The sequence below is a fragment of the Chaetodon auriga genome, chromosome 1 (genome assembly GCF_051107435.1).
Source record: "Chaetodon auriga isolate fChaAug3 chromosome 1, fChaAug3.hap1, whole genome shotgun sequence".
NCBI classification, from domain to species: Eukaryota; Metazoa; Chordata; class Actinopteri; order Chaetodontiformes; family Chaetodontidae; genus Chaetodon; species Chaetodon auriga.
Genome location: NC_135074.1, coordinates 24954937 through 24982346, shown reverse-complemented (window position 1 = coordinate 24982346; position 27410 = coordinate 24954937). Strand labels below are relative to the sequence as shown.

General features: G+C 41.0%; 1 protein-coding gene across 1 annotated transcript; it reads left to right on the top strand.

The window, feature by feature from the left end:
* Nucleotides 1-235: 235 nt before the first annotated feature.
* On the top strand, nucleotides 236-25751 carry scml2 (Scm polycomb group protein like 2). The gene is made up of 14 exons (XM_076731269.1): nucleotides 236-320; nucleotides 4779-4867; nucleotides 5153-5218; nucleotides 6047-6117; nucleotides 6334-6568; nucleotides 6861-6949; nucleotides 7752-7995; nucleotides 19722-20038; nucleotides 20351-20480; nucleotides 20633-20839; nucleotides 21660-21839; nucleotides 22373-22588; nucleotides 22864-23018; nucleotides 23283-25751. Exons 2-14 carry the CDS (start codon nucleotides 4846-4848, stop codon nucleotides 23406-23408), a joined length of 2058 nt encoding a protein of 685 aa, XP_076587384.1. The 5' UTR covers nucleotides 236-320; nucleotides 4779-4845; the 3' UTR covers nucleotides 23409-25751.
* The last annotated feature ends 1659 nt before the right edge of the window (nucleotides 25752-27410 follow it).

The window sequence follows — 27410 nt, the reverse complement described above, 5'->3', positions numbered from 1 at the left end:
ACCTCTGTCCTCCTCATCACCTCCTCCTGCATGAAAAACAGGAAATGCAACACTTTCAATTTTCGTTCCCACGCGACCTACACTTTATTATCAAAACTCAACATGCAACAATATCAGTATTAATAAAACGACTAATTAATAATTTCCCTCCTCTCTCTCTGTCTCTGTCTGTGTTTTTTTTTTTTTTTTTTTTTTAACCTCCAGTGGAAAAATATGAATTACAGCACTGCGTGGTGGACATGCGCGGAGCTGCAGCGAATATGGCGGCTTGCATCTGATAGAAAGTGAGGAATCTCCCATCAAAATACCCTTTTCAAACGGTTGGTACGGTTCATGTCTCATTATTACTCTCATGTGCTGCCAGTGACGGGTTTCTCTCTCGTTTGCTTTCGCGGGCTGCGGTGAAAAGCGCTCGGCTTCGCTGCCGTTTGTCCGCGCAGGGATAGATGGCACAGCGTGTTTATACTGTATTCTGTGCAGGCGGAGAGCTCGGTGCGTACAGTAGCGACAATGAGCTCTGCAGATCCCCCTTCGCTTTCTGTCTGCTGGCCTCCCGCAGGGGATTACACTGCAACTAAGAAAGCGTTTGGCACGGTCACAGCCTCGTAGTGTGACGCCCGTTGCTGTAATGTAACGTTAGCGAGGTTTAGCCTGCATAATGACCACTGTCCCGCCCACCAAATGTGACCATAAACCAAATGAAAATGCGTCACAGACTTTTCTCCAAATTAATTTTTCATCCTCTGCTGACTCTTTCCCCTCCGAGCCGAAATTCTGCAACTGAAAGACAGAAATTATAAATGTTTTTTTTAATCAACCACACATGCAACCTAATGCCACAGCGGTATGACGCAACTTAACCTCAATGTTGGTATCCAGGAAAAAAAAACAAAAAAAAAAACAGTTTGCATGAAAAGATATTCTGTAATCAAAGTTGTTGGATATGAAGCATATCCTAAGTTACCATCCCGGAGGTGACGCCCTGCAGCGGCTCACACCCCTCAGCCTCTCGGCGGTAATGTGACCCTTTTACGCTCCGGTCTGCGAGCCGTCCTGCCTGACAGAAAACACCAGGGGAGGCTGTGAGGATGGCCCCCCAATCCGGATTTCTTGCTTGATCTCATTATAATCCTATTTTAAAAAAAACAGGGTTATTTGCCCTCTAGGCCCCCACCCCTGCAGCACAGAGGAATGTGCTGCAGGGAGAAGCCACATGAACTCAAGTCTTTGTGATTTCAATTAATTGCAAATGCGATTAGCTGATCAGCAACTGCTTGTAATCATTGAAGTTATGAAGTTATTAAGTTTTCTGTCATTGTAATTTTGATCATCTTTTACAATTTTCCAAGCAACAATCTCCAATTTTTCCTAGTTTCTTTCAGGGTCTCAGCTGTGAATATTCGCTCAGGGCTGAAACTATGATTATTTTCATTATTGATTAATCTGTCTTTTTGTCTGTATTTGTCTAGAATGTGTCTTTACAATTTCTAAAAGCTAAGAGTGACTCATTCAGAGCAGTTTAAGGCTACTTCAAACAACAAAAACAGCAAATCGTCACATCGGAGGCTAGAAGCAGTGAGTACTGGCTTTTTGGGGATTAATGACTAATCACTGTCAAAATAGTTGCCAGTTAATTTTCTGTTGATCAGTTTATCAGTTTGTCAGCAGACTGTTGCTGCTTTTCTTTGTCTTATGGGACAATAAGCTGAATATCTTTGGGGTATTGAACTTGTCGTACCATAAAAAGTGATTTGGAGACATTTAAGCAAACTAAACTTTTTGTCTGGTCGTGTTGATGTTTCAGTAATTCTTCTGATGTCTGATCATAAATGCAGGTCCAAATGATCATGTGACCTCTGAGAAACGAAGGCCTTTTTCTACTTTTTTTAAAACTTTCTGGAATGAAAACATCCCTTCATTACAAATGAAAATGTTTGTTTTGCACTTATTCTGTAAACATGTAAAAGAAACCAATGCAAATGTTATCTGTGCTGAAACAATTAGTCAATTTATTGATCACTAATCAACAGAAAAGCAAAAATGCAGAAAATGCTGAACATCCAGCTCCTCAAATGTCTGGATTTGCTGCTTTCCTCCTCTTTATTTAAATGTAAATTTAAAATATTTGGATTTTTTGAGTGATGGTAACAAGAATAGCAATTTGAAGCTGTCAGCTTTTTTTTGTTACACATTTCTAAAATTCTATTGACATGATTAATTGATTACTTGTAAATGTAACCCTCTGATTATTGATTTAGTGAAGTTAATCATTAGTTTCAGCCCTTGCATCAATAGATAATACTGTAGTATTCCCAGTCTTTCATGTAACTTCAGGTGAAATGTAAACTTTGCTTCAAACTTTTCAGGCAAATCTTTACCAAATGTTGATTTCACGTGAGAAAAAATGCTGTCAGTAACTCTTCGTCAGCTCCTCCTGTCAGGCAAAGTTACAGCCTCCCTGAAACCAGGTCTTGGGTCATTTCTCAGATCTTCTCACTGTTCAGGTTTGTGAACGTTACACTAATCCCAGATAAGTGGCTGCCTTAGTGGAAATGGAGGTCGTAAAAATTAAGTGCTTCCTGGTCTGCCGAGCGGTTTTTGTCTGACCCTCTTGAGCGAGGCAGACAGACCAGTGCAAACACCGGACCAGCCTGGATCTGAGCGAGGAGCAGAGCTGGAATCCTTTTCATGTCAGCCAGCAGACGTCCCACATCCACACGTCTTAATGGCTTTTTATGGCAGCCTGGAATCTTTATGGCTCCTTCTGACTCAATGGGATTCGCTGCAGAGACAGAGGGGTCTTCAGAGGGAGGGACGGCCACAATACATTGCAGATGCTACAAGTTTTAAACACAACGGACGGAGGCATTGTCTGGCTTCTGGGGAGATTTTAACCTTTGAATTTCTGGATTTAATTTGGAAAGTATTGGCTTTTTTGATGCTCTGGTACCTTGGATTATTTTTCTGCTTCATTTTGAGAGCTCACTATGTGCGGACTTGGCTGTGCTCGGAGTTTTCGTGAACCTGGATGTTTGTGCCAGATTTTCAGCATAAACAGTGTGGTAACAATTTGATTTTGTGCAGAATTCTTGCGGTGTAAATGTTAGCAGTGAAGGAAAGCTGCCTACTCACACCTTTTGGCCAGAGGAGGTCATACCTAGCACTTATTGGCCACTTTTTAGTTTGAATCCCTCTGCATCAGCAAGAGTGCACATAGTCTTCATACTGTATGGTAATTGTCGTGCACAGTTAATAGGATTAGATATTGTAATTGGGGTCTAATGCATCTTTATGACTGCTGTATTTTGGGTGTGCAGTTTCAGTAAATTGTAGAAAATTATCTTCTCATATACAAGCTTTGAGCAACTGATTAGATATCACAGGATTAGAGTAGTGTAATCAGAAAAATATTAATACTTTTTCCTTGTGATAATTGCAGAATGAAGCCTTCAAGCAAACAAACTGCAGCAAAACAGTTTTTAAATGATTAGTTTTGATTGTGAGATCTTCTAACAGTCAACAAATCCCATGAAAATAACAAAACACCATGTTAATCTGCATCCAAATACTTTCCAACCTTCCCAGCAGCATCGTCCCAAAGCCCATTCGTTCCTATTGCAGACAGAAATCTTTCTAAATGTACATTTGCTCCAAATATATTGCTCAATTTTTTAAAAAAGGTAATTTTCTAAACCAGCTGGGCACTGGAGGTTTCAGCAAACATTAGTCAAACAGGAGTAAATAGTGCATGTGCTGGGGACTATTTTCAGCCTTGGATTAATGCACATTTGTTTCTCCAATTAATATTTACCGCAGCAGGATGCTTCCATGTGGGATTAACTCAAAATAAACTGCACTGTGTGTGTTCATGGTAATGAATGTCGCACAGTTCAACAGTGTGGCTCATTGTGCTCTTAATAGTTTTTAGAGGACTGTGGCTTTGGCTGCACAGATAACAGTTGGTGAGTTAGTTGGATCAGTTTATTGTTTTTGGTCTTTTCATTGGATTTGCTGACTTTAAAATATCACCAGGCTTTTAAAACTAAACCAAATGTATTCAACGTTACAAAAACAGCAAGGCGAGTTTATTTGTATAGCACCTGTCAGGGGCAAGGTAATCAAAGTGCTTTACATGAGACAAAAAAGCATAAAGGCAATATAAAAAAGAAACATAAGATAATAGAAGACACATAAAAATAGCATTTAAACGGGTAAAATGAAACAGAAGATCTAAAATAAGACTGAACAGGAGAAAAAGAATTATAGTGCAGCTACAATGCACGACATGAATAAGTAGTCCCATAAATTAAAATGCAGTGGCAAATCTTAAGCCCTGATTTAAGAGAGTTCGGTAAGACCTCTGGTTTTCAGGGAGTCTGTTTCTGATATTTGCTGCATAAAAGCTGAATGCTGCCTCTCCATGTTTAGTGTTGACTCTGGGGACAATAAGCAGACCTGCTCCAGACGATCTGAGAGGTTCAGACGGTTCAAAACGGAGCAGCACATCACAAATGCTTATTAGCTCCAAATCATTCAACAGCAGTGTTTTAAAATCAGTTATTTGACACAGAAAGCCAGAAAAGATCTGAGAGCTGGAGTGATGTGATGCACTTTCTTGGCCTCAGTGGTTAAAATTGGGAAGAATTTGTCATGTGAGTTTATAATCTCTATATTTTTTATGGGGATGGGTGTCAAAGAGCCATGTCAAAATAACGTAGTTTTACAGTTTTTGGAATATTGTGGATGAGATTTTCAGACTGTATCCGTCTCCTCTCCAGAGTCTGTGTAGGTAAAAGCCTGTCTGACGTCGCCTCCTCTGCAGCAGCACGTTTAACTCTGCTCATCATGGGCCGAACCCCACACAGAGGTAGGCCTTCACAATGCACTTTTTCTGCTTCTCCCGTCACTGCTGTCCTCACACTTAGCCTCATGTAACTCATTTTGATCACAAGACAAACACAGAAAGATCAAAATGCAACATTTTCCTACCACATAATTAGGATTTTTGGTGTTTGGTATGTTTGAGATTTGATTTTTTCCCCTTGAACTATTACAGTCGCATGTTTCATGCCTCCATTCGCTCAGTAATTACAGTCTGTGTATCAGTAGCTCCCAAATCCTGATGAGCAGTTCAATCATCTTTTGATTTCAGATCAAAAAGAGGAGAAGGAGAGACGAAGCAGCATCACAGCAGGCTCTGCCCTCGACAAGTCTAATGGTTGGAAACTCTGAGCTCTGGCTTGTTCCTCTTCACTGTTGATCCTTTCATTAATCATCTTTTGTGCCAATGCTTGTATTAATGGGAATCAGTAACCTATTTTGGCTTTTTTTCACTAACTTTTGGGCTGATTTTACAAAAAGCAATCAGAAGTTGCATGTTAAACTATGTCTTCAGAAGGTTTTAGCAAATTATTGATGTGTGCAAATTTTACCAAGATTACCCTCATCTCTTCCAAATCTTTATCTGCGTATTCGCTCTAGACTTTGAAAACTTTGCAGCACGATGTGCAAAGTTTCAGCCACATCTCTGGCTGTAAACCATTACACATGCCAGCAATTTATTTAGGTCTGCTATATTTATGATTTGCTGAAGTAAGTGTAAATAAGTACAGAAAATTTGCTGAGATTTTGGGGGCAGAACCACATATTTCCACAGGAGTTGGTAGAGACCATAAACGTAAAAATGATTGAATATTGGACATTGAACTTGGCATGACACCAAACGAATGCTAATATTGCTCTGTAACTACTGAATGTATAAATATGCAACCGTTTCCAACTTAAAAGGTGATGATTCGTCACTGGTGTGCTCACAACTTGTCTCTGCAGCCCCCAAGTGGCCAAAAAGGTTATTGAAATTCAAGACGAACAAATAGCACTTCAGAAGTTTTATTCCTCCTAAAATATTTTGTGATTTCAGCCCCTGTTTGTTTTGGTAAATTTACACTAAAATATTTCAGTACTTGTAGTTTACGGTTGTCTCTTTGATGTGTTTTCTCATACAGTCTTTCATAAATCAGTTTGTTTCTGTTGTTTTTGTTGCCAGAACCGTTCAGTTGGGAAGACTACCTGAGAGAAACGTCCTCCATCGCTGCTTCGCCTACTTGCTTCAAACAGGTAGCTGATCATTAAGATGCATTTTTAAGGTCCCATGTCTTTCATTTCCACGTTGTGGTTCCCTTAAATGTTTATGTTTGTTAAATGCAGTCTGCCATTGCTCAGGAAACGCATGCTCTGTCTGATGTTTCGTAACTAGCTGTTGCTTAGTTAAAGGTGTTTAAAGGATAATCAATACATGACAGTGACTGAGGGTCCCCGTGTGTCCCCCTGCAGTCCAGAGTCCCCCCCTCCAATGACTTTAAAGCAGGTATGAAACTTGAGGCACGAGACCCCCGCAACTCAAACTCCGTGTGCATCGCAACCGTGATGGGGATGATGGGTACTCGTTTACGCCTGCGTCTAGACGGCAGTGACAACACCAACGACTTCTGGAGACTGGTCGACTCGTCAGACATCCAGCCAATAGGAACCTGTGAGAGGAACGGAGACATGCTGCAGCCACCGCTGGGTGAGTGGGAAATAATCAGTGTCTCAGTGAAAATGTGATGGTTTTATGGTGAACAAGGGCGACACTTTACCATTTTTCAGCTCTTTGTTGTAAGACATCAGACATGGAAACAGTGAAACCTTGTGCAGTTTTAGAGAGACAAAGAGTGTTGTTGTAAAAATGTTGTAAAAATCTAACATGAGGAAGTCCTGCTTATTGATTTTTAATATATTCACATTGTAAATATCATCACATCGGCCGCCCCTCTCTCTGTTTTAACACATCTGACCTTGTGTTTTGACCCTGTGTCCAGGTTTCAGGATGAATGCCTCCTCGTGGCCCATGTTCCTCCTGCGGACGCTGAGTGGGGCGGAGATGGCCCCTGCCTCTGCTTTTAAAAAGGTAATGACAACTGGGAGAAACGGTTGAAAACCAGTGCTCGTTTGTATTTCTTGTGAAGTGAAGATAGTTTCAGGAAAAAGAATGAAACAGCACGAAGTTTTGACCTTAAAGGCGCAGTCTCGAACATTCAGTCCTGGTTGATGTGGCGACGCCTGTGGTTACTGGTGGTTAACAGCAAATGCGGTTTAATACTGCTGGTCATGTAATTCTGTGGACAGTAAAACAAACTCATGTCATTTTTGCCTAATGAGACATTTATTTAGATGAAAATCTTATAACTTTAAATAGGAGCTAACTTTCCAGTTAAAGCCATGAAAAGAAGGTGTGCCGATCTCTCACAGCTTTTAAATGAATAAGAAACCACACACACATTATAGAACATGTAAGTCAGCTAATGAAATGATTGCCTCTATGGCTGGGACCATAATCAATACCACTATAAATTTTGATTTAAAAATCTGAAATGTTGTAGTTCAGTTTTGATTTTTCTTACTGTCATCGATGCAGTAATCAGCACAGACACAAGAGGGAGCCACTCACATGTCATACAGCATACCAGTAAACACATAGATAGATAGATAGATAGATAGATAGATAGATACTTTATTCACCCCCAAGGGAAATTCAATTCATACAATATTTATCACAGCAAAGAATGCAGTGCACATAATTGATCTGATATATCTGGTTAACTTTAACGTGCTGTTTATTTGACTTTAAGCCTGCTCTGAATGTACAGTATTAACTAGCTTCTTTGTGTGTACATCTGTGTGCACGTTTGTGTCTGTGTGTTTATGTTTAGGAACCAGCCAGCCCTGCTAAAAACTACTTCCAGCCTGGTATGAAGCTGGAGGCGGTGGACAGAAAGAACCCCTACCTGATTTGTCCCGCCACAGTGGGAGAGGTCAGAGGTCAGGAGATCTTCGTCATGTTTGACGGCTGGCGAGGCGCCTTTGACTACTGGTGCCCCTTCGACTCCAGAGACATCTTCCCCGTCGGCTGGTGCGCCCTGACAAAGCACAGCTTACAGCCACCTGGAAACTTCTGTAAGTGCTGCTTTCATTATTCACTTCTTGGGCAGAACGTGTAATCTGGACGTTGTGGATGAGTACAGTAGATACACTTGTATGTATACCACAGGGTTCCTCTCTGAAGTGGATGCATCTAAATGAAGAAAAAATATTCCGTAGTGCTTTAGCCTTTAAATAGCAGTGTCCAGGTTTGTCCACTAGAGAGCAGCAGAGCACAGATGACGGATCTGCTCCATCGTTACAGGCTGTGAACTGAGTTGCGTCGACTCTGTAATGTTGACTTTTGGTTTCACGCAAACAGCGGCCTCCTGAGTGAGAGTCCTGTGTTCGACCCATCCAAACACCCCGACCCTGAACCCTTCAGCGTCGCTGTAGAGTTCACTCTCAAGTGAAACAATCTATAAGAAGCAAATAATCATCATGATTGTTCATTCCTGACACTGGGAGTCATATTTCAGTCGGCCGTAGACTCGAGTCATTATCAGCACAGAGGAGCCTTGTTCAGAACTTCTTCAGTCTGTCTGGATCCAGCTGAGATCACATGTGTCTCAGACAGTTCATCAGAATTTGCCTCCTTGCAAACATTTGAGCGAATCTGTGGCCTGATCTGTGACCAGTGGTGGATGAAATACTCACATTTTTTAGTATTAGCATCCAAATATACTCAGAGTATCAAAATGACAAAAAAATGGCCCTTTTCAGAATTTGTACATGAATCGACGCTGACACTGATGTAAACGTGCCCTCGTTTGCTTCACGGCTAATTTGCCCCCGTTTTGTGATGTTGCATCTACTTTTAATGACTTCTCCTCTCACTGGGGTAAAAATAATCTATAAAAATACATCAGAATTTACTTGGTAATTTTATTTTTGGATTTATTATTGATAAACGTTTGTAAAAACTGGCATCTACAGCTGTAAAATAATTATAATGGATTTGAAACTATGATATTTCCCTCTAAAATATAATGGAGTAGAAGTGAAAAATGAGGAAGAAATTTGGAATAAGCTCGTCAGGTTGTGCCTCCTCCGTGTGTTGACTCTCTTCTTTGTTGGTGGGGTTGTGACCTGCAGCTCTGACCTCCACATTGAGATTCAGCTTGAATAGATCCCAGTCACGGATCTTTTTCTCATATATTAATCCTCTTCTTTACTGTTTATGTGTGATTGTTTGGGCTGTTTTTGGCTCCGTTTTGCCCTTTTGAACGATGTGACAAAGCAGTTTGGCAGCTGGAGCAAAACAGCAACGGCTGATTTCCCTGCAGAGACACAGATTAAGTCACGTATGCCCGGAAATGACAAGTTTCAGGTTATAATCCTCTGAACAGTGTTTGCACATGTCATCTAATTTGACTGAGAACTGACTCTGTCTTCTTTATTGTGTCCTCTTTGTCCTGTTTCTCATCCAAAAAGCGTTTTATTTTAGCGTAAAATGGGTTTATATTTTATGTTTCTTTGAGTGGAGTTTAATGTAGATGGGAAAACAGTCTGTCTAGAGGTAAAGTGTCATCAAAATATCAGAATAAATCTAATATATTCAGATTAATTTGGATTAAAAATTAAACTTTCATGTTAAAATTTTCTGTTGTTTCTTTTAAAATAGTTAAAATATTAATAGACATCATTATTTATTTAAAAAAAAAAAAGACAAGCAGCTAATAGACATGTTGTAACTGTAGTTGTTAAATGTGAAATATTTCCTCTTTCATCTAATTAATTATCAAAGAAATTATCCACAAACTTGAGAATAATTCACATGCAGATTTCAGTCAAACCAATGAACAGCTTTCTGAAAGTCCACCATGCTTGTTTTATTTTTGTCACATTTATGTGACCATTTTAAAATGCTGAAGTCAAAAATAGGTTTTTGATTTTAATCCCTTAAAAGCATCTAGAAAAAAATGGTCTATTGTGAGACTGTTGAACTCCACGTGATTCTTTCCAGTCTTTATTTCAAAGAAACATAAAAAACAAGAACAGCAACAACAAAAAACAGCTGAGAAAAAATAAACAGTTGTGTTTACTGATGGTTTTGTAGATTTTTGGGCCAAATTTGGAAGTGTGTATATAATTTTTATTCTCATTCATCTTAATTTAACCAGGTGAGCTCATTGACGTACAAAACTGCAAAGCAGACCTGCTGCAGACGGCAGCGTAGAAAGAACAGCTGGAAAAAAAAAAAAAAATTTAAAGACGTGAACAATACTGAAAATACCAGTGGTGGAATGTAATAAGTACATTTACTCAAGTAATGTACTTAAGTACAATTTTGAGGTGCTTGTACTTTTTTTCTGGAAAATATTGTATTTTTTTTACTGCACTTTATTTATAAGATATCTTTAATTATGGGTTACTTTGCAGATTCAGATAATTAATATAAACTATAAATCAATGAGTTAATTATGATGTACTATTATCGATGAAGTTACCCAGCAGTGTATAAAGTCATTCAAATTTACCAGCTGCAACATTAATAAACACATTAACGCATCAGTCATTATAATACAGTGATATAATACATATTATTCTGAAATGGACCATTCTGCATTACATTTTTGTACTTTGATGCTTGATCCTTGCAAACTGTAGTAAGATTTTAGTTACAGCAGAGTATTTTTACACTTTAGTATTAGATGTGAGTACTTCCACCACTGGAAGATACTGAAAATTTGCAACAGCATCTCAGTGTGAAAACACTGTAAAACAAACGTTACACTGGCACAGACAAAACACTAAATGGAGCGTTTCAGGTCAAATTTATGTCAAATATATTTATTTGGCTTGCGACACAAATATTTGTTTGATATGAATATTATAACTAGTTTGCATTGCAGTTTCTTCTGCTTCTTCCATTTGCTAAGACGTTCAGACATCAGCTGTTTAAACGCTTGTAAACCATCTGGTCTGAAAACATTTCACGGTGCTTCTCTAACCCCTTTTTAAGATTCAGATAACAAAAAGATTTGTACCACTTCCTTCTGTGGTTTTTTTACATACTCCCACATACTTTCCATGGTCCCCACGCGGTGCCCCTGAACGTCTCACTGCCAACACATTTCCTCTATGTATCTGTGCAAATTAGAGCTTTGGTGGATATTATTCAAGTGCAAAGGCAGGACTGAACTATTAATTATCAATCAGGATGTAATTAAATGGTAATTGCTCTCAGCAGTTGCAGTTGGAGTGTGTCACCATGTGATTTGCACTAATGCTGAAGCTTAATGTTCGAGGTTTAGCTGTTTAGCTTCTTTGGCAGAGACAGATGGTTCTGGAGTGACTGTTGAGTCTGACTTTCTTAGCAGGTGTAATAAATATCAATCATTGTGTTTGCTGTTACGTTGCATTAGCTCCCGTCCAGCAGTTTCCTCCCCTTTAAACTGCTGTCGGTGCCCACTGGTCAGGAAACATGTGGCTTTGAATAACCCGGACCAACAACCTCCTTGATTAATGGGAAGTGTGTGTGCGCACGTCAGTGTGTTTGCTGGGGTTTCCTCCGCTCTGGTGATGGATGACAGCAGTTACATGTCTGTCAGAGCATGTTGTCCGTCCTCGGGCGGCGAGACTTTGCAGCCCCCATCCAGTGTTTTTGTGTCAATGCTGCAGGAAGACGTTAATGTTTGCCTCAGTGGTTCCATACAAGACGATCTGCTGGTCCTTGGGAGGGAGCCGTCAGCATGCAATGTCTTTATATTTGCTTCTGAGCTCACCTGGGCCCAGTTTCACAATGATATGTTAGACTGGTCTGCAGTGGTGGAATGTAGCTAAGTAGTGCATTTACTCAAGTACTGTACTTAAGTACAAATTTGACATACTTGTACTTTGAGTCTTTTCTGCTGTTTTTCAGAGGTAAACATTAAGACTTTTGCACACAAAACACACAAAGAGCTGAAAATGTTGTTTTTAATAAAACTACCCGGCACGTACAGCTGAAACAATAAGTCGATTAATTGCTCAGTCGACAGAAAATTGTCAATTGTTTTAATAATTGCTGAAGAAATTTTAATTTTTCATCCAGCTTCACAAAGGTGAAGATGTGCTGCTTTTCTTTTGGAATACATTCTTGATAATTGTGAGGTTTGTACAATTGGTTGGATTGAAGAAGCATTGTGATGGTGTCATTCGGGTTCTGGGTGTTTATAACAGCATTTCTCAATATTTCTAGATTTTGTACAAACAATCAGGCGATTAATTGAGAAGGTAAGCAGGATGTTAATCCATAATGAAAGCAGCCGTCAGTTGTAGAGAGTAATGATAACTTCATACATAATAATAAAACAGTCACAGGAGACATTTTCCTGCATCGAGTATTTTTGAGTACATTTTTATTATATTTGCATATTTGTACTTCTGTAACATTTCAATGCAGGACTTTTACTTCTAAGAGTATTTTTGCAGTGTGTTATTAGTACTTTTACTGAAGTAAAGCTTGTGTGTTCTCCCTCCACCACCGCTGGTCTGTGATGTTAGGCCAGTCTTTGCTCTTAAATTAGTCTAATGACAGTTTGACAAAAATAGACTTTATTTTAAGTCTCAAACGTTAGCCACGCCACCCTGAGTCAGACCCATGTTTCCATGGCAACAGTCGATGACACCTGCCGACCAATGGCACCACATGACAAAATTAAAAAAAGAGGAAAGCGTGGTTCATAATTTGTGGTTGTCTGACAGAGTTGTGCAGTGAGCGTTGAGGAAGGAAAGAGTTTCTAGAGAGCGTGTTGACCTGTTTTTGGGAAACTATTGTGAGTTAACATAAGTACTGCATCCTGCCACATTAAGAGTCTCAGCCCTGCCGAGCGTCTGCAGTACACCAACGTGTTCTACTACTACTTTTTTGTATTGTTACACTCTTTGCTCCTTGTTTCTTTACAGTCTTCCAGAAGACATTTTTCTGCTGGAGTGAGCCGAGCTTTTTGATGTGGTTTTTATTTTGAAAAAGTCTTGATTTATCCAGAATTCATCGCAAATTAGTCCAGAACTAGAAAGCTGCATGCAACAAATGAATTTAGACATCTAGTTTGGCCATCACGTGGATTGAAGCCACATAGTCTGTCTTTGTGAACGCAGCCCCGTCCATGCAAGGAGACTTAGCACATATTTCCCCTTTGTGTGTGAGCGCAGTGTGTGGGAAGAAAAAAACAGTAAGGGAGGATAATGTAAACCACCAGACAGCTAATGTTTGTATGCGAGTAAGTGAATAAGTAGGGCTTGGTTGAGGTGTTAATGAGCTGATAATTAGCTGTACATGAGAGAGAAGGAGTGAGAGACTCTGTAATTACTACTACATTTGAAATTTCTAATTAGCTTTCATCAACATTGTCCTGTTGTGATCCTGCTACACATTTCTGTAAGAAGCTACACAGGATGCCAAGATCGGGTGACTAATTATTTTCCTTTTTGTACAGTAAGCGTTCATCAACATGCAAAATTGTTTTTGTTTTTATTACATTTTTCATGATATGTCTTTGTCTTGCTGGTTGGTAATTGGGTCAGAATGCAGAATAGTCCTTCTGAATAATGCATGAAGAATAGAGCGCGTCTTTATTTTATCAGATTCATGCACATGGTTCTTGTTTTTGGCTATTTAAGGCAGAATAATATTGCTTTTGGTCACCTTGTATTCTATATTTCAGCAAAAACTACCTCCTAGACATGCATTTAATTTTCAAAATACTTGATTAATGTTGACAGAAACAAGGTAATATTTTTTCACAATTTTACCAAGATATTAGATACTAAAAATGACTTTATTGGTGCATATTTTTAAACAAATATCAAGTGAATGAATGTATTGCTGCCTTTTATTTTGAAACAGTCAACCATCAGTGTGATTTGCCCCTCACACACTAAACAAATCAAATTCGAGTGGGTGTCCTGACAAGAATAGACTTGAAGATAGATTATGAATGCAGGAATTGTGCCAAATAATTATATATCTATAAGCGACATCTCAAACACTCAAACAGTTATTTCCGTCTTGAATCTGCAACATTTGGGCTCCAGTGTGTCCATTCAGGCGCAGATTGAGACGTCTTTGACTGAAGGGACTTTTCCCATGCAGGCTTCCTCTGACTGCCCCGCTCCACATTGTTCCGGAGCCGGGGTGATATCCGACTGTGTGACTGTTTCCTGATGCTGGACCTGGCCATCTTTCATCGGGGAATGTCTGAATAGTCTAGGGTTACACTGAGGGGGTGCCTCCTTCAGGGCCGTGAGAGCTTGTGTATGGGGGTGTGTGTGTGTGTGTGTGTGTGTGTGTGTGTGTGTGAGGGAAAGATTGCTTATGTGTGCACCAACTCCAGGAGTTTGCCCCTTTTCACCCGTTTCAATCAGGACTCTTCTGATCCAGTTTAACCTTTTACCCCTCACCACCTCTGTCCCCATCCCCCATCCGCTGAAGGAGCCCCACCGTTAACCCCTCTCCCCACCATGTCCCCCTCCCCCAGAGGCACACTGAGAAGCAGGTGACTGATGTAGACTGTCGATATGGCCTACAGATAACATGAATAAAGGGCTCAACTCCCCACCACTCCCGCCCACCCACTCTTCCTTCCCTCGCCCTACCCCTCCCCAGCCCGTATGCAAATCTGAACACACCCCCTCCTCCTCCTCCTCCTCCTCCTCCTGCTCCTCCTCCTGCTCATTCATTGGGAGGGAAGCTTTGCAGCGGCTTCAGCCAGCAGCAGAAGCAGCAGCGGCGGCAGCGTGGGCTTTGTTGTGGACCACTGCTGGGGAGGGACACACGGAGACAACTGAGAAAGCAGCTGATAGAGGGACAGAAAATAGACAATGAAGTGCAGATGAGGAGCGTGTTTTAGGGAAAGTTAGGAAGAGGAAAACAAGTAGACAGAGAGGGACACAAACCAGCAGCAGATAAAAGAGAGTTTCAAAGGGGGAACCAGGAAGCAACTGTACTGAGTGACTAGCATTGTTACGGACATCACTACTACTATCTCTACCCCTGCCACCAGTACTGCGATTACTACTACGAAAGCCACAACTGTAGAAGTGCACTTCTGCTTTTTGTTGGGGATTTCCTGGTGAGTTTGATATGTTTCTTTTTGCTCTTTTCATAAATGACAGTAAAAGACTTCCTGCAACGTTCGCAGTTTATGTTATCAGAAGTTTGTTTGTCCTCGGATTGGGATTTAAAGCCTTATCTAAAGTTTTCTGATCAGGTCTACCAGATGCGGTGTAGTGATGTGAAGTCCCGGCACATTTATGGAGCAATAACACTTCTCATGAAACTATAATTTATGTTAGGTTTGTTCCTTTTTTTTTTATAATATGAGAGATTTACTTAGCCTGAAACTACCCTAATATGCAACATCAGTGAATACAGGACACATTCTAATGATCTCAGTAAAACATCCACTCAATACAGGAAGTCGTAGAAGTGTCTTTGAAATTATTGCTTGACTTGTAGATTTAATAATTCTGCCCCAGCTAGGATTATTTGCTAAAACGACTCATGCTGCCTTCATTTTATTGTTTTGGTAAAACATAAAAAAGGGAAGTGAAAGCTGAATCTGCTATTCACATGAAAGTTGCATGCTGTCTCACAAGTGCAGCAGCCTCCTGCTCTGGTGTAAATGATTAAAGCTGCTGTTTCACACTGTTTTCTTTGTTTAGCATGAAGACTTTTGGAATGACTTGCATCCATGCAATTCAATTCACTGTAAGAGATTAGAGGCCGTTGCTACTCAGACAGCCCAAAAGTCTGCAGATTTAACAGTATTGTTGGCTGTAATTAAGTTTGGAGCTCCATGTGTTTTTGATCATGTTTTTCTGTGTGTCTGTGTGTGCGTGTGTGTGTGTAAAACATCAGGAATTAGTTTGCCAAAGACTCAGGCAATGATTAGTGGATCTGAAATATTTTCAGGACACCGATCTTACACACCCATCTTTTTTTATTAGATGAGGTTATACGTTCAGTTCAAAGGTGAACGTCCACACAAGTCACAGTAGAACAATGGTGATTTTCTTTTTTTTATCTTTATCATTTACGCCCAGAAGCTATTTAAGTGACTTCCTCTCTGCTATCTGCACACAGTCACACACCTGAATGTGCAGTTCAAGAGTTTCACTCGGCTTCAGATTGTGTGTGTGTTGTGTGTTGCGGGTGTTCGGCATGTGAGGGTGTATGATGGGGGGGGTGGAGTGTTGTAATTAGATGAGGGGCAACTCTGTAGAACCCCTCCCCCCACCCCCTAGACAGCAGACACACTTCTCAGCGACCCCTTTCTCATGCGTGCACGTACACTCACACACACTCGCAAACGCTCGCACATGCACGCGTATCCTCAGGCTGTGGCTTACACAGGTCAGCGGGTCGACTTGGAATTATATAGTCATGATCAGTACCATATGTCTCTGTTTTATTGCACCCTATGCATACCGGGGACGCTGTGCTCAGATTGTTTGAAATATTTTGGTTGGTGTTGTCGAACATTATACGCTTGTTTACCTTAGCAGTTTTGCAGAACTTAGCCAATGTATCACATTCTGTATCACACGTAGCCATTGTGCAAACCGTGCTGCTTTAGAAATGTGAATGCATCCTTTCTTCCAGGCGGCCATTGGTTCCTACTCATTTGCATATAGAAATGAATGGAAGTCAATGACAGGAACAGGAAGAAAAATATACACAAAATTTTATAGCTTTTATAGCTGAGCTGACTCCATTGGTTGCTTAATGGAGAAGTCAATTAAAAATACATTTGCAACACTCTTGGTTATTTTAATGAATTGTTAAAGTCAGATTTTTGGCAAAAATACCAGACTTTGGCCAACTCCATTTTAGATGTGAAGATTTGCAGCTTTTCTCTGATTTGTAAGTGTAACTTTGGGCTCTACTACGTTGAAATATGCATTTTTATTGGCAGAACAATAAATTGACAAATTGATCGATAATGTCGATATTCATTACAGTGCTAATATAGTACATTGGAAAAAGGTAAGCAAGCATGTAAAGTTTACGTGACTTGTAGTTAAGGAGCTAAAATAGCAGCAAAGCATCCCTGGTTTGGTCCTTCAGCCCTTTAACAAGCAGCCTCCCAGTTGTGGCTCAGTCATTAAGTCTTTGAGGCCAAACATTGTTCAAACTGCTGGGGTTTGAATTTAAACTCAAGCGGAGAAAGTTTCCGACAAATATCCCAGGCTGTGTTTTGGGGAAACAGTGTGGTATGTAAAATGATGCAGATGTTTTGAATAAGTCCACATGAGGAAACTGTGCAGGCATTAAAAGAAGCAGAGTCCAGGGTTTGAATATTTCACTCAGTGCCAACGGGAGCTGATGCAGAATCCGTGTGATACTGTCAGACCGCGTGGAATGAAATGCATTCATAAGCAGATTTTCTTTGAAAGTTAGGGTTAAAAATGCAGAGGTGATTAGTCCTTTTTAAGTAAATGTGATGATAACCTAACATACGGTAGAATATGACATTAATCACCAGTGTGGAAATGGTACAAGATGCTGTGGTGGCTGTCACATAACGTGAATGGATTAGATTTTCAGGCAAAGATCAGAGAAGTCCCCCCCCCCCTCCCCCTGACTCAGATTTCCTACGGTGAATTAAAACCCGCTGATACTGATTGGTACCCTGCAAACAAATTTTGATCTGCCTTTGTGGGGCTTATGGCTCCGAGCTGAGTGTGAATAAGTGTGCCGCTGTGCGAGCAGGTTGGTATCGCTGTTCCTCTGAGAGCACGCTTTGTGTGTCCGCTCCCGGTGAGCGAGTGAGCCCTCGCCCTTTGAAACAAAACACTGCTCTATTCTACGCCCACTTTCACTCATTTCCCAATTAAGCAGCTTTCAGGGTGCCCTGGCTGGCCCCTTAGAGAATACTGTAAACCTTCCATAGTCTCAGCATATCGCCTCAGTCAAGGAGGCTCTAATGAAAGCCTCTGCCCCTTGAGAGCTTCCACATGTACTCTCAGGCCCCTGCTCTCAACACGCACCGCATTTGTATTGAAATAGGAGATGGTTATTTCTCTCTCTCTCTCTCTCTCTCTCTCTGTCGTTTTTGCTCTCTTTCTTCACACACCCACTACGATGATTGTTCTTCATATCATGGAGTCACGCTCACGGCTAATGAAGACAGAAGGGGGTGACGGTGCCACTGTTTTTTTTTCCTTTCTAACAATGGTTACTGCCTCGCTTCATTGTCACTTCGTTTCTATTTTAACACTTCAGCTGATTGGCATCTTGGAATAATATTTCTTTCCTGAGCAAAGACTTTCAGTCGAGGTTGAAGGTGTTCCACAGAGTGTATTCAAGCAGGTTGCTGGATATTTGTTATTCAATGTTGGATTGGTTTTTCTTTTTTTAGGAAAGTGAATCATAGTAGGAAATAAGGGAAGTGAGAGCAGGGATGGCACACGGCAAAGCTCTCTAGCTGATTTTGAACCTGGGGCCCAAAAAGGGTCCCAAAACCCCGAAACCACCTGGATTTTAACAGCAGTGTACTGCCTAGAGTCTGATTGATAGATCAGCCAGGCTGTAGCCTCACAAAGGCTTTATAAAGTATTCATTCGCTTTGGGATTTTTTAAAATCTGACATTTTCCATGCAAAAATATGTTGCCAAGAACTGCCAATCAAATGAAGACCTTCATGGGACTCTAAACGTCTAAATCTCACCAGAGATTCCAAATCTAACCAGACTAATAAAATGCCTTGAAGTGGTTTGAGTCATACCATAGCACCAATTAAAAAAAGATAAATCAGAGGTTTAAACTTATGAATAGGCCAGTGTGGTATTTTTAATATTAACACCAGTTCTTACATTTAACACACACACACACACACACACACACACACTGTCAATATAAACTCCAGTGTATCCCTCTCTGTGTGCAGGTGGTTTGAAAAAGCTTTCCTGCAGCTCCTGTTTCATTTAGTGTTTATTATAGTTTAGTATAGTTTAAACATTTAGAAAAACAGTTTATATAAGTTTCATAGGTTGCATGTTTGTTGAATGTTTGAATCTTACGTTTCCTACATCAACTAAAATATATTTTATTGTATTCTTACTGAAAAAAACTTAACATTTGCAGTTGTACTTGCTATTATTGTTGTGGGAGTATTAACTGTTACATTATCAGTTTTTCTAAACTCCCAATTGACATAAGCCTCAAGAATCCAATATCGAGTGCTGTATGTGGAATTGAGTTTAAATCCTATCACCATAATCACTATTTTAGTTGTGCTGCTGGAAGTCGAGCAGGCAGGTCTCTGGAGGGTGGTGACTTTTGACTCGATTTCAGCGCAGGGAGGGGATAAATACAAAGGACCTGCCAATCTCAGAGGACTCTGAAAAATCAAAACAAATCTCCTCTGCAGGACAACTCAGTTACCCTTTTCCCTTCATTTTTTATCTTTCTTGCCATTTTTTCTCCTTTCTTGGAAAAGGTAGGCAAACACTGTGAGCATTGTCCTTAGGCTGCATTGAAATGCGACATTTCTAATAATGCAAACCTTGCCTCGTCTCAAGGACCTACAGCGCAGTTGACTCTGCACGTGTCTTTGTTTGAAGCCTCTGTGTGTGGACAGAGGGCAAATCTGCTTGTGTGTTTGTGCAGGCAAAATATTTTGTGCTGCAGATTTAGAATTTATTTACTTCAAAATATGTATTCCACTTTCAATGTCCAAATTAATGTTGTGTGTAGTCTGATGCAATCTAACATTGACTACAAGAAGAATAACAATATATCTTTTATCTTTCCCATGTCACATTTTTTCCAGTTACACTTCCCAGCGCTCTCCTCGCTCCTGTTTCTTCCACCTCAACCTCCCTCACTACACGTCGCTCCTCTTCCAACTCCTCCTCCTCCATGCAGACCTCATACCGACTGCCCAACCCCTTGCCACCCCTCCCCGTGCGCAAGGGTGTCCGAGGTCGCCGTCCCAAATCCCAGACTATCGCTTTGTTGAAGGCAGCGGCTGAGGCTGCAGCAGCGGCGGCAGTAAATGGAGCATCGCAAAGCCCTGCCAGAACTGGCTCTGAGGCTCAACTGGCCCCCAGACCACACAAGAAGAGAGGGCCCAAGCCGAGGAACAAGGTGAGATGTCACAAGAGTTGTAATCTGTTATGCTGCGGTCCAGCGACCCTGCCATTTTCTGTTTTGTGTATTATGGCAGAAATGATTTTGATGAAGAGAAGACGGGGTCAGAGGTGGACCGTTTGAGGGAGGGAGGAGGTTGTGTGGATGTTCATGCACCATATATGAGCAGAGCAGCTGCTGTATGTGCTGCACTGCAACTCATGTGTAGCAGTGAAAGAGTTAAAACACACCTTTAATAAATGATTTACTAACAGCCTTTGTAGGTTAGAGAGAGTTAATGAGAGAGGGTTTGTTTGTTTTTTGCTGCAGAAGAAGCCTCGGGTGGTGCAGTCCCTCGGGGCACCATCAGTTACAGCTCCGCCTCCAGAGACCCGACTGAGCTCCAGCCACGTCTCTGCAGACAACAACCATAGCAACAGCTCAAATGTAGTTTGCACAGGTAAACTGGATAACAGACAGTGTGATGCCTGCATGTGTACTCATGTACGCAGCTGATTTGCTGCTTTTAGCTCCACTCAACAGTTGACAGAAAGAATGTGAAAATGTTTAGGTTGGTGTCATTTTGGCTCAATGATCTTTGTGTCATTCCAGTCTGCGTCTATGTGAACAAGCATGGTGACTATGGCCCGCATCTCGACCGAAAACTGGTGCAGCAGCTCCCGGACCACTTTGGTCCGGCTCCAGTCAACGCAGTGCTTCAGCAGGCGGTTCAGGCCTGCGTGGATTGTACCTACCAGCCCTCTGTGCTGCTGTCGTTCCTACAGAGCCAGTCCCACACAGGAGGAGAGGTCATCAGAGGTAAGTGCAGTGAACAAATCCCATATGTAGTCAGTAGGAAATGATAAAAAAAAAGAAGTAAAAGTAGCAAAGTCACACATTTGAGCAGATGGAATCAGGAAATGTTCAGCATTTTGCTTGAAAAGTAGTTAATGAATCATTTGCACATCAACATTTTGACAGATTTAGTTGCCTTTGGACAGAGCAAGGCTGTATGTTTCCCCCTGTTTCCAGTCTTTATGCTAAGCTAACCAACTGCTAGTAGAGGCTTCGTATTTACCGCACAGACATGAGGGTCAGTCTTCTTTTTTAACTCTTGCCGAGCAAAACAAAATGTTGAACTATTCCTTTAAAAGTCACTTCTTGAAAGAACAAATCCATTCTAGTGTATTCCTAACCCCACACACACGCATGGGTCATGGGTGGTGTGTGTGTGTGAGGAGAAAGAGAGGAGGAATAAAAGACAGTGCCTGTGGCAGCAGCTGATGTGAGCACTGCGTCTGTAATCAGAAATGACATGTGCGTCTAACCTGGTTTGGGATGCTGGGATTGGGTCTCCCTCAGGGGACCGGATTGGGAAGGCTATGGGTGAAGCTGGGCGAGGAGGGGGGGTTTAATGTGTGGATTTGTGCAGGCTTGGCTTGGGTGGGAGGGTGTAGTGCAGTGTGGGATGGGGTGAAAAATGCGGGTTTGTGCTTATAAAGGGAGGGAGTTACCCCTAAACCATCTGCTGCTTTTCTTCAGCTGTGAATGCAGTGTGTGTGTGCATGTGTGTGCGTGTTTGTACATATTGCATGTAGACTAATGGCTGCGTGTGCTGTGCCCCCCCCCCCCCCCCCAGTGCGGTCAGAACATGGCATCCGCTACGTGAAGCTGCCCTCCGTCTCCAGTACGTCTTCTGTGCTGCGGTTCCTGGAGAACATGTGCCAACATCTGGAGAGTGACAGTCTGTTCAGCTCTCAGCCGTTCAGCCCCTTCAGCAACAACACCAACGCACGCTTCTACAACAGGACAAAGTCAGGTGGGCAGATGCGTGGAGGGGGTATTAGAGGATTTAGCTGTGGAGTCACTCTATATAAGCAGTATTTCTAAAATAATTTCTGTGGAAACAACAAAATGATTGTTCAGAACAGCAATTTGTTTGTTGTGATTATATGTTCTATGCACTTCCGTAATCACATCAAACAGTATTCGGATGAATGTGAGACACGCTGATGAGGATTTTCTGTTCATTGTTGACTGTTTCATTGCTAATACTTTGATTGTCCTGTTCTTCTATTTGGTCCAAACAAACTGTCCCGTAGTCTCCTGGATGTGCTGTAGGGTGGATCTACATTGATCTGTGCATTCAGGAATGCTTTTGAGGATTTTTATCTACTCTCTTGCAAACTGGTGCCCTTATTTATTTTGATGCAGTTTTGATCTGAGCACAATCTAATCTCCCCCTGAGTCTTCCTACATAACACAGTCACTTTATGACTGTGTGCACAGTCCAGCACAGCGCAGCGTTTCTGCACGTTTTAGCCTTTCTCTTCTCGCCCTTTCTTGAAACAGAACCACTGTCTCACACTGAGAACGGCGTGTCCAAGGACGATTCCACAAAGGATCCCGCTCCCAGCAACCGCTCACTTCACACCGCATCGGACTACCGAGCAGCAAAAAAGGAGCGGACATTTTACCCTGGGCAGACACACACACCACCGCCCCTGCGACGTGTCAGCTCCAATCCCACTGAACTTGGCCCAGTGTGTGCACACAGACGAGTGGAAGGTAAGCTAAGCTATGCAGTTGCATCACCGTTCAAAGGCACCTCATTATGTGCATCAGTAAGTGACTTAGTTGTACATTCAGTCATTGTGCAGTCTGCTGTAGTTTTTAGCCAAGAAAGCTACCATTCGCTCTATGGGGGAGGGGTTTAGCACATGGTCCGTGAGCGTTTCCTAAGAAACCCCCATTTATTTCAGTATTTCAGTTATTTCAGGCCTAAATTTTGCAAATTTCATAGATGGTTTTCCTAGTTTCTCTCACTCTTTCCCACTCTGCAGCAGCGAGCTCAACAACAGGCCCAGACCATTTGAAAAAGGACAAGGGGGTTTCAGGAAACGACGCTTCTTCCTGGTCAGTCGATGACGTCATACGGTTTGTCCAAGAGGCTGATCCCCAAACTCTCGGCCCACACGTTGATCTTTTTAGGAAACATGTGAGTATTTCGTTTATATGAACTGTCGTCTTCGTCATGTTTAAAGGTCAGCAGACTCCCAGACTGCGCTGATTTTCACTCGCTGTGCTGTATCATGCAGTCGCCTGGTTAAATAAACTCTCCCTCAGCTTGCTGAAGGCAAATCAGACTGGAATTTCCACCATTCAGCGCCTTAATCAAGTCATTGTCATTTGGATTGAATCGTTCTGAGAGGAAGTGTTTGTAATGCGCCCCCCTGCTGACAGCGTGCTCCTCTCTCTACAGGAGATTGATGGCAAAGCTCTGATGCTGCTGCGCAGTGATATCATTATGAAGTATATGGGACTGAAGCTGGGCCCGGCGCTCAAACTCTGTCATCACATCGAGAAGCTGAAACAGACCAAACAATAGAAGATGAAGGCACTCTCTTTACTCACTGGCATCACACAAACACGTATTATTCTACAGGGACATAGTGCAGCGTAAATCCACCTGAACCAGGGTCGTAGCTACCATTGAGGACACTGAAGTCAAATTTTTTTGGGGGAATTTGTGTTTTTTAGCAACCTGCAGGGAATCTACAAATGAAACCGTACACATCACGGTCATTTTCTGAACTGATTCCAGTATTTGTAGAATCAAGCTATTTAACTTTGACCACTTTTTGGTCAATAAATAAGTGAATCAGTACAATACAGCATTTACAGTCATGCTGGTAAATAAAAGTAGAAACTGACAGGAAAGTATAATTGAACAGTTAAAGCAACATTATGTAAGAACTGTTAACAATTTGGTACCCCAACAGATTCAGACTGCAATTCGCCTGTAGGCTAGTTTCATAAATATGGACAGCTGTACACGTGCATTTGTTACGAATACAAACCTTCTGATCAATCTGAGCTGAACATATTTATTGTTTAATTTACAGACTAGAGTTTACTTTCATCTTAAAACAGATACACGTTACATGAATTAATCTTCTGCATAGGTGTAATTATTAGTTAATTGTTAGTATCAGATATCTGAGCATAAGCATGATCTTTGTTCATGTTAGTGTTTTTTTTTTTTTTGCCTTATTATGAAAAATGGGAGGCCATAATTTAACAAACTTTTAATTTACCTCTACATTTCTACTTTTAGACATGCACACACAGACATAAGCTGCAGGCTTTGCAGCTTTATCTCTAAAGATATCTGGCTGCTGACGTGTTTTTTTCCCCCCGGTCAGAATTTCAGGATGGATGCTCTGCACTCAAGATTGGGAAGTTAGTTCAGGTACTGGCAGTGAAGGTCTTGCTGCATCATTTCTAACAATGCAATAAAGTTTCTGAATGACTGCGCATGTTGCAGACTGTCAAATTTAGTTTATGCAAGCCAGTGAATGTATGAAGTCGTGAGTGTTATTACTAGCAGGTGCTAAACAACAGGAGTGTGCCAGTTACGTGACTGAGATGTGTTGAAGGGTTTCATTCCATAAGTACAAAGATCAGAAGTGAACTTTAGCAGAGTGGGCACCACTTTTATTGAAATGGTGGGCATGTTATTTTGGAAGAAAACCTTTCATTGTGATTCTACAGGACAGGCTGTAGAGGGAGAAAGTCATTTCTGAAGAGTTATTTCTCTTTTATTTGCATCTGTTTTGTGTGCAGGAAGCTGAACGGTTTCAGCGTGAGCCCTGACGTAGCTACATGATTGTACTATGCTTCGACAGTCACACTATCAAACACACACAAACACACAGGAGATAATATGTATACAATGACTGGAATACTGTAAGTGTTGACATTAAAATAAAGACAATGCCATTAACTGTCTAGTTTGAGTGCTGTACAGAGCGTTTAAGTGCTCCTGAGAGAGCACATGATGGAAAAGCTGTTTTGTATAAAGTCAAGCCAAAAGGTTGTTTTTTGATATCATTTTGTACTGTAACAAAGTGTATCAGCCTGTATCAAGCGTAAGTGTAATCAAATGTTTTTCTGCCTGAAATAGTTTTTGTGTGCACCATCAAATAACTACCTACAGGACGATGTTGTGTCTGAGTAATTATTCACATGCCTCTAAGTATTCATCTGTTTTCAGTGGCAGAAATACTGATTTTCTGAACATTTCAGAACCATTTTCAAACCAAATCATGTGTGTTGTAGCTGCATTTCACACTGTTGCTCTCCTGTAGTGGTGACAAGTTGATACTTGAAACCGTCTTGCTTTAATGTGAAACTCAGGTTTTTAGTAGGGGTTGTTTCTTAGAAGATTTGGTTTACATCATTAGCATGTTGTGTTCATTCCTAAATTATAGAGGGACTGCACAATAACCAACTATGTATATTTTTTATGCCTTGTCATCTACCGCTCTGCAGCATTTTATGTGTATATATACAACTTTTTACTGTACGTTCAACAAAAGATGTTTGTTAAATATGTTTGATATGCATTCACACAATTAAACATTTGTTTACATCATCTTAGTGTTTGAGACCCCAGCACAAGGCCACCAAGTTTTGTTTTTAATAGTCCAGTGGTTCTCAACCTTTTTTGATAATAATTCCCTTAATTGAAGGACCTTGTACTCCACCACCATGTCATGAGTTTTGACCATATCAAACAAAGAGGGTTTTGTTTCTTGATGTATTTTTAGCAGCCTGAATATGAAAAATGTTCCAGTAATTCATAAGAAAAAAGCAAAGTTTAGAAGAAAGTCTGAATAAATAATGGAACTTTGTGGAGCATAAAAGCATTTTTCTGCTCCCATCTTGTTAATCATCACGCCACCGCTCAGTTTTTTCTTGTGACCCCTCAGGGGGTCTCGGCCAACAGACTGTGAACTACTGGCCCAGTCAGTCGAATTGAGTCCTACAGTGAAAACATAATTGGGGCACAGGGAGAAAAAATAAATATAAGATGGGAATACAAGAGAGGTGCAAGCGATAAAAGAAATTAATGCAGAAATGCAGAGAAAGCACCAGTAGAGCTGAATATCCTTTTAGTTTTGGTCACTTGTGTGTGTGAGTGTGTCTGTGTGTGTGCGTGTGTCTGGAGGGGATGGGGGATGGGGGTCAAAGGATCATGGATGTCTTATTTAAGGAAAGTGACAGTCCAATAGGAATCATTGTTCGAAAGATCAGCCGGTTCAAATAGCTCACCAGCAGCACTCAGGATAAACAGGCCAATTATGACTCCTCTCGCAGATTCTTTAGGAATGGTATATGTTGTTTCCTGCGTGGGAAGCGAGCTACAGTCACAGCATCGTGCACCCTGTTGAACCAACCAACCACATGATTACAATTTTTTATGTGATGAACAATGTTAAATAAATGTAGCTTTCAGGAAACCACCACAAGCTCTTGACCACGAGGCTTTGGACCAGCAAATGAAATGACTTAACTGAGGGAGCGCTTTACTGCCTGAAATAAAAGAAGACTTTGTGGACTAAATCCTTCAGAATGATTATCTTTAGGTGAGATGTTAGCTGTATCTTGTTGCTTTAGAATGGAATTGGTCCTATCTGGGTTAAATTAAGTGTGGAAAAAAGACAAATACAGTAGTTTGTCAAAAACAGCAGAAAATTGAAGTATAAGCCTCCCAAAATTATATTTAATTACAGTACTTGAGAAAATGTACACAATTACTTTCCACCACTGCTGGTATTGTATAATTTTGATGGCATTATCTCATGAGTTGAATATCTTCATGTTGCAGCGTTAATCGTGACAATCCTCCGGCTACTGTCGCAATAGGAACTTTTGTAATTAGCTGATGTTAACAGTCGACTTAATTAAGAAGGGACACCTGCAGTTCTACCGAAATAGAGAAGCTAACGGCTAGCGTTATGTTTCGTTGTGTCCACAAAAACAAACGGAAAGCGGTGAACAGTTTCAAAGACATCGATCTCATCCCCAAGTTTTAGGCTCATACCAGAGTAAAAGTAAGTACAACTAACATAAAGTACACACAAAAACACCTTAAACACGCACACTGGTTAGTTTAGTTAACGTTTTAGCTAACTAGCTAGCTAGATCATTAGCTGCTGAATAGTTACGCTACGGCTGACTGGCCGGCTGAGTATTACGGGATTTAGCAGCAAGTTGATCAGCTTTTGATCTTGGAAATTATAATTTCAGAAAGAAAGAAACAGTCACGAAAATCTTAGAGTATTTATTAGCTTTTTTTCTGGAGCTTTCAACTGCAATCTTAATTGTCAATGAGAGCTCAGGTTTCCTCAGGTTTCTTAAGTAGTTTGTCAAGCTACTGTTTTTAAGTCTTTTGCAGGTCAAGTCTTGTCAAAGCGAAGGTACAGTTCGTGTGAAGTCACAAGACAGCTATTTGACTACTATTAAAAATTACAATTTGAACGTCTTCCTTTCAAAGGTGCGTTAGTAGTTTATCACAGTCAAGCACATACTGTAAAGCCCTAGT

What these genes read in the sequence shown, in the direction of transcription:
- scml2 (XM_076731269.1), top strand. Translation starts at nt 4,846, where the DNA reads ATGGGCCGAACCCCACACAGAG. An exon ending in TGCCCTCGACAAGTCTAATG is followed by an intron (nt 5,219 to 6,046) that starts GTTGGAAACTCT and finishes TTTTGTTGCCAG; the next exon opens with AACCGTTCAGTTGGGAAGAC. An exon ending in CATGCTGCAGCCACCGCTGG is followed by an intron (nt 6,569 to 6,860) that starts GTGAGTGGGAAA and finishes CCCTGTGTCCAG; the next exon opens with GTTTCAGGATGAATGCCTCC.